The sequence below is a fragment of the Triturus cristatus genome, chromosome 3_2 (assembly GCF_964204655.1).
Source record: "Triturus cristatus chromosome 3_2, aTriCri1.1, whole genome shotgun sequence".
NCBI lineage: Eukaryota > Metazoa > Chordata > Amphibia > Caudata > Salamandridae > Triturus > Triturus cristatus.
Window position 1 is genome coordinate 828,385,737 of NC_140584.1, and position 12,107 is coordinate 828,397,843.

Below are 12,107 nucleotides of genomic sequence, written 5' to 3' on the forward strand. Positions count from 1 at the left end.
CCCTCGCCAAAAAACAACATATCAGAGGGAGTGCCCACCAACCTGGGCCCAGGACGTCCAAACGGGGAGCGACAGTAGACCAGCTTCTAGCCTGGAACTTGAGGTTCAGCGAATATTTTCCCATTCATGCTGTGTGAGACATTGCTACAGCATTGAATTGGACTCTGGTGCTCGCAGGAAGGCAGTGTATGTGTGCCACATCATAAAAATCTTGTTAGCGGCTCTGTGATGCACCTGTAGCAGGCCAATGGCAATGCTGGGCAAACAATGCACAGGCTGTTTCAACATTACAACTCTGAAAGCCTGGTAGCCCAATACACTTGACTGGTGAATTATGAAAGGCTTTGGAATGATCATGTTGTTAACACCACAGTGAAACCTACGTGCACACTCCATTGCTGACCTTTTTGGTGCGATCATACACATGTAGAACTAACATTCAGCACCTGAATCTCCACAATCCAACCATGACTCACAATTGAGGACCGCTCCAAGTCCGCTCAACAACATGGATCCAGGCCAGGGTTTCTGCTGACAAATCAGTCATCAGGTGTGTTTGTACAAACTGGTTTCATTGACAATTATGAAGACTGATTTGTAACATGAAATCCCAGGGCTGGAAACATCTGGTGTGTAGCAAGCTGTCTCGGTCCATAGTATGCATTAACATTACCAGATTTAGAGGGTCATTAGGAAGGCGGGCGGACATCCTGTCGTGGAATGGGACCGCCCGCAATTGGTGCGGGGGTCCGGTTGGTGAAATTAGGATGCGCCCGCCACCCTGGAGGGCGCATCCTGCATTCCTGACATTGCGGCGGGCGGTGCTCTCAGCACCGCCCGCCGCAATGCCAAGAAGGCATGTTGTGCACTTCCATGCACAACGTGGCAGGCACCGCGCGGTGCCTGCCATGTTGTGCATGGAAATGCAGGGAGGTACCATAGGTACCCCCCATGTGCACCCCACAGAATCCCTGGGGGCCCACTACGGGCCCCCAATGGCTAAAACCGCCTGCCTTTCCGCAGCCACGGAAAGGCAACACCCCGCCTGCCTACTAATATGGATGGCGGTGTCTACCATACACCGCCCCCATATCAACTGCTTTTCCACCCGGTAGGCAATCGGGCGGATTGCCTACCGGCGGAAAACCGGCAGACGGTCTTCCCATCCGCCGGGGTCCCCCCCACCATGGTTGGCGGGGGGAATTCACATGCGGGCGGTAGTTTTCTGTGGGCGGATCGCCACCGCCATACTGGCGGTGGCAATCCACCCAATATCTTAATGAGCCCCTTAATTTTCTGTAAAAAAACACACAAAGCCAAACATTTCATGTTAGTAATGTTGAGATTTGCACTTAATTATGTTTCGATTCTATTAAAGGAATTAAAGGCGTTTACTTTGTAGGCATTTTGGATCAGAATAGATGAGAACAGCAAGCTGGCTACAATATGAATTGACACTGCTTGCCTCTCCTTTTCATGTTCTGTGTATACAATTATTAGCAGATGAGAAGGGTCCAATAGAATGAAACATTTCAGTAGGGCACTGAGGAAGAAAAGAACTGCTGCACAGCTCTGAAAGTGATGCCTTATTACAGTCAGGCCACCCAGTGATATTTACACATGCTACTGGAGCAAATGCATGTCCCTAAAATGGAATGGTTGGAGAAGGGTCGAACACTAATGAATAAACACAGCAGATAAGACATTAACTTGGTGCAGCAGCTAAACCCTATGCATCTTGCTTGGCACTTGCATTTCTCTTTTTATGCACCAGTTAGAAAGTTTCCAATTCCATATGCCGTATACCGCACCCTTCTTACATCTCCTATTAAACATTGTCATTACCATCTTCCATACCGAATTTTATCGTTTGCTCTGAGTGGTCATAGTAAATGACAATCAAGCAGCCAGTGATGTGTCCTGCATACATAGACACAGAGATCGGGCTCCACTAATGAGAAAGAGCTGAGCTATGGACACGTTAGGAGCATAGAAGGGAATGAAGGGGGGGTATCACCGTCCATCCTCAATCACTAATAGCACATGGGTAATCAGGACCACGTTTTCAGGCTTCATCAACAGGAAATGTGAAGTCAGAGGAAATCTCTCCACTTCAGAAAGGGGAGCCGAGGAAAGTTACGCACAAGCAGAACAAGTGAATGAGTTGGCGTATGAAGGAACTGGCAGCAAGGTGAACAGGCTCCACCAAAGGTTCAGGAAACGTGTAAAGGGGTGACATCTTTCTCTACAAGCACAGCATTTGGTGCAGAGAGCAAGGGGAGCTAGCTAGGCTCACTGCTTACCAATCCGTGAAAGAGGTAGAGAAAACATAGTGCAAACAGATGTTGGAAATAAGTGCGTGTATATAGCAAATGGTGTTCTAGGAAATTCTGTAATCCCAGCCACAGGACTGAGAATCATTCCTCTCGTCTCATGTTCAAGCATCCCAACGCATCTATGTAAGGCATCTTATACTCCGCATGCACCACCTCCCAGTGTGATCTAGACAATAAGTAACTTACACAGCTGCATAGAGACCTCCGACAGCAGAGTGGATGAATCCTCTCACAATGGTGTGCAAAATAAAGGAGAGAATCTGGAACAAAAGTAGGAAAGAGAGGAATGAAACCCTTTCTCCTAAAGGCCCTGGTCCACCACACAGAATTCGTCATATCAGCATTTGTCCCATCCCCGCACTTGCTCTACCTCCTCTGTCCACCCTCCTCTGCACCTACACCTCCTTCTACCCTCATCTAATGATCTGCTCCCCTCATCTTCCTCAACACACCTGTTCCCACTTGTTAGTGGTGCAGGCAACCGTCTCCCTCCTCCGTGACACTCGCTGCTCGTAGCAACTAGCTCTAGGCACAGCAGCTACTCCAGTCTGGGAAAGCGAAGGTCTCTTAGTTAATGCCTTCCCTCCTGTCCTCTGCCCACCACTCGTCTCTTCCCAGCCCATCAGTTGCACTCCAACACTTGCTTGGAATCTTACCCAATTCTATGCCTATCTCTCAAGCACACAATGCAAAACATGAGCCATTCTGCAGCTGTCCATTCAGCAGTGCCATCCACCATCAATGCTAATTCCCACCTCAGTCCATCCATCCATCTCCAAACATCCGCTAATATCTGCATACACTCTATGTCCTGCACCTCTCCGCTCATACCATGTACCCTGCACTCCTTGCCCTGTGCTGACTCTGTACTTTTCAGACCTTCATCAGTCTTCCCAATCCATATCCCCTGCACCCTGCACCATCTCCTCATATCCACCTCCAGTGTAACCCTCACCTGTAAAGGCAGATTATTGACAAGACACGTGAATCCAAATCCCACCAGCAGGAGGTTGGTAAAAGCAAAAGCTCTGGTTGCGTTTGTGATCTTCTGGATTTGACGGTCTCTTCTTTTTGGTTTCTTGTCGCCACTAGGAATGGAAGTGAATTTAAACAGGCAGTGAGTTTTCACAATAGGACAGGGAGAAGCAAGCATTGCCCACCCTTGGGAAAGGGTGAGGGGCCGAGGACAAGTGGCACCATGATGATGTTAGGTATACTCCATCAGCTGCCATGGTTCCAATTCCTTGAACTCCCCCACTGACAGCCCTGCCCACCCTATGTCCCTCAGTGACATCACCCAGCGCATCCGTGAAATCCCCTCGCATTACGTGTCTTTCACAAGCTCCACAATGTCATTCCTTTATCTACGTTCCTTCTCCAACTGCATATTAAATGACATCCCCGAACTCCCCATTTTATCACCAAGCACATCTCATCCTGAAGCACTCCTCGCAGTCCTTCCAAAGACACACCCTCTGACATCCATCCCCATGGCAACATCCCTCAGCTTCAGAATGATTTTCTCCAGCTACCCAGTGGAACTCACTGGCATCTCCTCAACACCCACTACACCCATCCCTCTGTCACTCTGACAGGCTCTTAGTTTGAACTCTGACCCTATTCACATCTACATGACCTCAGACCCTGCCCCAAATCTTCCACCTTGTATCCTCCTGGAGCTCCTCATCTCATCTCATCTCAATAGTGCTTGTGCTAACACGAGCCAGCACCCGCTTCGGCGTCTGGGACCCCCCTCCATACTTCTGAACACAACATCTGCCCTATACTCCTTCTATTGTACCCACGCCGGATGGCATTCCCAGTGACAGGCCCATAAAGCTCCAGGAGTCCCTAGGCATCGTCTGGCACCAGATGTGCAACCCGTCACCCTCCCACCCGTGCCACTCTGTGCATTCCAAGATGAATGGTCCGAAGACCTCGCACTCTGGTTCCACTCTATATCTTGTGTGCAACTCAGTGGCATGGTGAAAACACTTGGTATGCACTACTGTTTTTGCAGTTTCATGCTTTATACTGCTAGTCCACAGGCATTGGATAACTCCATCTACCCGAACATTAAAAGCGCCAATGCACGCACTACTCAAGAAATGTAAAAAAGTATCCAACCTTACACAGTGTTTTGGGCTCCTCTCTCTTCACTCCCTCCCCTCTACCATCTGAAGGCTCAGTTCTGGGCCCTCTCCTCTTCCCCCCATAGCTTATCCATTAGACACATAATTACTTGATGTGCTGTTTCTCCTTTTCTTAATGATGGAATTGTGTAAACCCCCTGAGCTCTACAAAACCATAGTTATGATCCCTTTCCTAGCAAATATTAATCTCAAAGGATCATCTCTCTGTGCCCTTCTTCTCAAGCCCTCCTATGGCCGTGTCACTAATTTCATGGCAATGCCATTCCTTGATGGTATAAACAGTCTTTTCTGAATAGCCCCCAAAAGTTACTTCCAAGGGGACAAGCAGAAGCCACCTTCTCTAGCAGCACAGTATATTCTGTGTACAGAAATTAGACCCGGGTCATTTTCTACGTACGATGTGGTGTCTTTATCATCTGGCTCTTCTGTGCCGTCCTCACAGTCCTTCAGTTTCCAGTCCATGATGTACCCGATCACTGGGGCCGTGAGCAGGCAGAGCAGCTGCAGGACACCAAAGATGGAGGTGTACAAACTCACTGTGGAAAAGCCCATCGAGAAATCAATACACCATGAAACAAACTTTGTGAGGTTACATGAACGAGTCTCTACAACAGGTGCTCTATCTTAATGTTAGTGGAAACCCCTGTCTTCTCCACTATTTTGAAGGCCCTACTCCCCTGTTCCTTATAAGGGCTGGTTTCCTGTGCCCCTTTCTCCGTATCTGGAAGGCCTTTTTCCTTAGACCCCATCACATGCATCTGCAGTCATGAAATGAAACCCGAGAAGGAAAACGTTACTTACCCTCTAAGGATTTATTTGTAGTGTGAAGTGCAGTAGATTCACAATCTTTGCATATTTCTGCCAGCTACAGCTAGGCTCAGACAGTACAAGATGTTTTCTTTAAAGAAGCTTGGAGTCACGGGATATGGAATGACGCCTCCCTTTTTAGCGTTTTCTGGGGTGGTGAATAGGTCGATGGATGGGGGTCCCACCAATAAACGTACCTCTGGACGACTTGTGGATGAAGTTCCCACTGGTAGACTTGTTGATACGTCATGCTTAAGAGGTTCACAAAGTTAATGTCTATCCCCCAGTTACCCAGCAGAAGATGGATATTGTAGCAGATTGCCCAGTGCCAAATCTGTTGAGCTAGTTCTAAAAGTAGAGGGGAGTGTATACCCCCTTGTTTCTGTTATGTAATTTATTGCTGTCATGTTGTCCATGTGTACAAGTACCACCTTGTGTGTCATACCACTGAGTGGAAGGCTTTGAGTGCTAGAAAAATGGCCATGAGCACCAGGTAGTTGATGTGCCTGCGCTGGTGAAGGGAGGTCCAGGTGCCTTGTACAGTTATAGTGCCGAGGTAGGTACATCACCCAAAGAGCGACTAACTGATAGTAGAGGTCATCTGTGGCAGAGGGATTACAAAAGGCCTGCCTAGCAACAAGTTGTTGCTGTTCCACCAATGCAGGGTGCACTGAGTACTGGCCTTTATCAACCCTAGATCTTCCTGTTTATCCTTCTCCTGTGACCACTTGACTGTGTATGCACCCACTCCAGCAATGTCTTGCCAATCTGGTGTGTGGAAGAACCTCTATGCAAGATGCTATCATACTAAGCAGTTTCACTGCTGTTCTCATAGTCTATGGAAGAGTGTTTTAAAAAAGAGGGGGCAGCTACTAAAATACCATCACCCACTGATGATTAGGGTATGCCTTCCCTGAGGCAACATTTACCATCAACTCTAGAAAGGGTTGCAGATATTGAGGTTGAAGGTGGGGCTTTTTGGCATTTACTGTGAAACTTAGACTATGGAGCAGACTTAGAGGTGTCTGAGTGTGGGCTAGACACTGTTGCCTGCTGCCGCTATTTAGCAAACAGTCGTTAAGATATTGGAATATGTGAATGCCCACCGTACCTAGGTAAGCGGCCACCACTGGCAAACACTTTGTGAAGACCTTTGGAGCTGTAGTGACCTCCGAAATTTAGTAATTTGAATTGGTAATGCTGTCCACTTAACCCTAACTGGAGGTACTTGCAATGAGCGGCTCCGATAGGTTTGTGGAAGTAGATGGCCTGGAGATATAATGCTGTCATGAAGTCCCCCATGGATGGAGGAGTGGGATGACATCTTGCAGAGCTGTCATGTGATAATGTTCCGACAGAATGTACAGATTGAGCAGCCTCAAGTTTAATATGGGCTGGAGGGAGATGCCTTTGTTTGTAATGAGAACCAACAGTGAATAGATGCCCTCGTGCCAGCGGTGGGGGGGACTGGCTCCATTGCACCCTTTTGGAGGAGTGCTGTACCCTCTTTTAAAAGAAACAGATGGTCATGACTGAGGGCATGTTGGGTGGAGTGGTTTGAAACTGTAGGCGGTAGTCCGGGTAGACCACTGCTAACATTCACTGATGAGAAGAAATGTTTACCCAGCAAGGGTAGAAATCCTTTATTCTCCACCGATACGTGTTGGATGATTATGGGGCACAGTCAAAACTGGGAAGCGGGGGTTTCCTTGATTGACCGGCCTCTTCCCCTCCCAATACAACTGCTCTGACTATAGCCCCCCCTTGAGTAATCCCTGGTTTTTTGTGGCTCATGGAAAGCCTGTTGCTGGAGCTGATAGGACTGTCTCCGAGCTAGGGTTTTGTCTTGCTCTCGCCCCTTGGCTAGTGCATACGAAAGAAGCCCCTGGGCACTGTAGATTGCAGTGTGCCCATGGACTTTCTAATATCAGAGTCTTTTTTAGTCTTTTCTAACATCTCGAAAACTTGGGAACCAAAGAACTGTTCTCCATCGAACGGTATGTTAAGAAGGTGGTGTGCATCTCAAGCCTAAAGTCTGAGACGCAAATACATCGGTCCTGGTGCAGCAAGATGCTAGCGTTGACACTGCGAGAAGCAGTATCTGCAGTGTCTAGTGCACACTGAATATTCACTTTGGAAATAATTTTTCCCTCTGCAAGTTCCTCACCCGTTTTTATAAGCCTCGGGAATGTGCTGTACACGGGCTTCCATTTCCTCGCGGTCTTACCTGTGATATCTTGAGGGTAAACTTACTGAAATGGAGAATTGCCATTGGGTGATTGCACCTTCCGTGACTCACTTGCAGGCAGTGTTGACACCCTTACTGTCCTTATCTGAGACTGGAGGCCAGGGTGTCCCCTCTTACTTCTGGTTCCTTGCAGTATGAACCACTAGGAAATCAGGGGGGACTTGATCTCTGATGTAGGGACAGTCATTGGGAAATGCCTGAAACTTCCTCTCAACCTGTGGCGTACCTACCTTGCTCTGATTATATACTTAAATTCTCCAGGGATTTCCTTAGCATGCCCTTGAGCACTGAAAGAAACTGAGCTGTACATTCCGATTTTGAGAGGATTTCCACTAAGAAATCATGGTCATCTTGAATGGTGTGCATCTCAACCTTATGGTGATGAGCAGCCTTCTGAAAAACTGTGTGATATACAGTCGAATCGTTCGGTGAGGGATAAACTGATTGGATAGACGCAAGATCTGGCTTGTGTTGTGGGTTACATCATAGTACCCTCAAGGGTCATCCTTAATTCATGCCCCAGCTGGTTGTTCATAAGGGTCTCCCTCTACGTTATAACTACCTGTGACTGAGAAAGAGTGAACTAGAGACTTTGGCAGAAGTAGCGGGGATGGGTATTATGGGCATTGTGGAGGCAGTGGAGATGGAGATAGGAGTGAGTGCCTGGGGGTAGGTGGCTCTGGAGGAGGGTTTGTAGCCTTGGCAGTGTGTCTTAGGCAGCGGGTAAAGAGGTTCCTTGAAACCCAGTTCTTCTTCAAAGGTAAGCCTGTGTCTTGGGAATTGGGGGCAAATTGCTCAAAACTTTCTGATGGGGCGGCATGGCAGATATCTTTCCAGTCTCGGAGTGGATAGAGAGCACAGTTGTCTAGCATCCTGTTCTTCTACTATCCTTTGGAGGATGGGTGCTACAGATCTCTTTGATCTTGGCGTAGAGGGTGTATAATTGGGCTGGAGTATGATTCCAGCACCAACTCCGTCCCCGGCGGTGGCATTCATGGGCGAGGGTATCAAAGTGTGGTGATGTTCGACACTTTTCCTTGGGAGTTTGCTCGACTTTGAAGCCTTATATCGGTGTTTAACGGAGCTCAAGGTGGCAGTGCACCAAAAGTCAAGGTCTTCTTTCCTGAGTATTCGTGGCTCGATGCACGACTCCATCAGGAATAGTTCTCTGCCTCAGTGCAAGGGCATTTAGGTGGGTGGGTCTTCGCACCAGTGCTTTGGTGCCGGGTGATACTCACGGTGGTCCTAAGGTGTTGTCTTTTTTTTCTCAGCCCCATAGGCATCGATGTCAAAAATGTTCCGTCAGAGGGGCTTGAAGATAAGGTCAGCAGATTGCGCATTGGCTGGTTCACCGATACTCCAGTGGGCCCTGTCCCCTCTTCCTCAATGTCGAGAGGGTCTTGTTCGCTGAAGATATGAGGAGCCTCTGCAGATGACTGTTATTGCTCTGCAGATGACTGTTATTACAACTTTAGTTGCTCCTACTGTTCCCTTCTTCACCTTAGAGCATTTTTACTGCTGAATGCAGTACAGAATGTGTAGGAGTTATGATCTGGCAAGAAACAGATTGCATAATCTGTGGCAATCAGCCCAAGCATAGTTGGCATTGCACTGTGGGCAAAAATTGAAGGGTGCTTGTGCCATCACTTTCTGCCTGCCCACATTTTTCAAGCTGTTTTCACAGGGATCAAAAAGGACCTGACAAGTCCTAATCTGTTGCGTGATGTACCTTCTCTACAACCGGTCATGGTTGGTCATAGAAGTCGGTAAACTACATGCAAAAACTGTTCTCCGATCGTCGGTGTTGAAATTAAAGAACAGTCAAGTCCGATCAAGCACAAAGAACGTGTGGATCTCTTACTGAACACATCCAAAGTTGGTGGTGGACAAACATTTTAAGGGTGAACTCCTTTGAAGAAAAGCAACTTGCAATGGCTGAGCCCAGCATTCAATGGCAGGAGTATGCAGAGCATGTGTATCTACAGCCACACATGCTAAGAACATATTTCACTTAGAAACGTCCATGACACTGTCTGAACTCTGAAAGTCCCCTTGTTTCAATTAATGATTCCTTGACAGACAACATTAATAATACCATGCAAACTACAGTGTAAATCCATGAGAATGTTACACACTGCTGCAACACTAAGCAGCCTCTAAAAGACAGACATGCAATTAACACGACATGCAAAATACTAAAGGGTTAGCCAATGTTAGCACGTTGAGGAATCTGAGAACTGCTTACCCGTGCTCATCACTGCATCAGCAGCAGTGAGCGAGAATTGCCGCCACAGGAGCAAGATGCAAAAAAAGCAAAATTAGCAGAAATATAATATTTCAAGGGTGAAGGCATACAGACAGACAGGCAGCTCAGAAGTCATTTCCAGGAACACAGCGCATAAGCCACTTTAAGACAGCCATACAAAGCCAACTGCATAGGGTGCTGGAACGGATCGAGAGGGCGAGCAAAAGGTGGATATGATTAGGCAGAAATCACTGCAGGGTGGAAAAGATGGCATGTCTTAACTGTCAACACCACCACATAGCATCTGTGAGATGCATTCATCTCTCATTCAGCTTCATAATAATTTGATTTGTTATATTAGAGAGTTCAGATTTGCTCCATTCACAGGCGCTGGGGTTCCATGCGTCACTTTGGTAGATGTGACAATCTATATCTGTGTGTATAATGCTCCCATCCTGCTGTAGAAACTGAATCCGACTTGATGGTGGTGATGGGGAATGATGTGCGTTTAACAGATGTCTCCACAGGCTCATACACTGTTTGTTTCCAACCTTTGCTCTAAGACAACCATTTGGGAAGCGGGATCCCTAAGTCTGGTGGTATCACTTGTGTTCACTTTTGACTAGAACTATGAATGTTTTAATAAGGGTATGACATCACTCGTTAGTGATAAGTGACTAAGAGTGTAACTAAAACAAATGGTTTTCTATTCATTGGAGAATATTCTCCTTTGTAGACCCATCCTCTCTTTCCTGGTCCTAGCTGAAATCTAAACGCTGGTAGATCTCTTCCCCCAAACTCTGTCTTTTGATTGTACATCTAGGCAAGGAGTGCATCTCAGAAATATCCTTTTGTGAAGAGGCCACCACCCTCTCACCCCTCGCTTGTAATACATCCAGAGTATTTGATAAGAACTCCTTATTTATTGCATATGTATCTGTTTTTTGTTGGTACATTTAGTTTTTTATGTTTCCGGTGCTTTTCAGAACTTTTAAGGAAAAGGTTTGCTCAATCTGTGACAGGAAGACATAAATCGACCCACTCTTACATGTTACAGAAAGAAATACATCGACTATCCCAAGGCATCGGCAGGCCATGTCTGTATAATTTGCCTGATTAGTGCTATAACCAAGCATCAAACCACAGTTCAAAACCACTTTTCTAAATGCCTGGAACTAAGGCTTTATCTTCCAAATTTGTTTTCTGCAACAATTTTTTTGATCCTTTAAAATGTTGATGACCGTTTACATAAAATCCTGAAACCCTCATGGGCTCTTCCACCAGATCATGGCCAACCAGTCTGTGTCTATTAACCAGCACTACCACAAGCTTAATTTCCTACATTGCTTAGTGTTTTCTTCGCCTGCTTTGACATTTAATTTATCTTCTAACTGATACCACTGCTAGCAATTCCAAGAGCAAACTTAACTATTGAATTATCATTGTTGTGTGCTAACAATTGGAGAAAGAACCATGCTCTACACTGCCAAAAAGGAAAGTAGCTCAGGTTAAAGTTGGCATACCTTCTCCAAACTAGTTCTGGACTGCGCAAGTTACTGGTGGGGCCCTATCTGGCCTAAACTGAGCTTTCCGCTGCAGCTTCCACTCTGCTGGTGATCTCAGTAGGTTATATAACCACTGTGTAACCAACATATGCCTGGAACGACCCCTGCTTCAAACCATGAGTCATTGATAGCACCTTCGACTTATGGCGACAGAAAAACTTTCATCTTTGAATTTCCAATAGGGACCCTGTTGGCAGAAAGAATACCCTGACTCACACAAGTTTGGACAGAAACTCTCACCTTAGATACAAAGGACCCCCGGGTTTGTCCTCGGCACAGAACACACCTTGGATCACGTGCTGACCCTCAGGTCGCAGAGCCCATCTGTCCTGAGGCTGAAGAGCACAACGCTTCTCTGAACCCTGCTCTTGGGACACCCCAGCATTCGTTTTATTGGGTCGCCACTGAGATCACTGGAAGAACATCACACAGACTCCAACGGACAATGCCCAAAATGTTAAACTTCAACATAAATGCTATTAATTTAAGGTCCAACAACAAGATTTCAAGATGGTGAACCCTGTGTGAGTCTATACCAGATTCATCCTTCAAGACACTAGTGGCGTCTGAATTCAAAGTTTAAAGCGCTCTCATTCATGACCCTTGGACAAAGCCCCTCTCTGTATTCAAGGCATAGGGCCTCTTTGTTCCCTGATCTCAGGAAACAAAGCAACTTTGGATGTGGTCTATCCTTTCGACAACTAATTCTCTTTTACCTCTCTATTGACCATCGGACACTTGACCTCAGGATAC

At 46.7% G+C, this 12,107-nt stretch overlaps 1 protein-coding gene across 1 annotated transcript in view; it reads right to left on the bottom strand.

Moving 5' to 3' along the window:
• SLC43A2 (solute carrier family 43 member 2) overlaps positions 1 to 12,107 on the bottom strand; it is an 86,024-nt gene that overhangs the window by 16,782 nt on the left and 57,135 nt on the right. The window contains exons 10-12 of the mRNA XM_085649057.1: positions 4,887 to 5,025; positions 3,292 to 3,424; positions 2,523 to 2,596 (exon numbers count right to left, since the gene is read on the bottom strand). Of these exons, the coding sequence (XP_085505183.1) occupies positions 2,523 to 2,596; positions 3,292 to 3,424; positions 4,887 to 5,025 (346 nt within the window). The remainder of the gene's footprint in view (positions 1 to 2,522; positions 2,597 to 3,291; positions 3,425 to 4,886; positions 5,026 to 12,107) is intronic.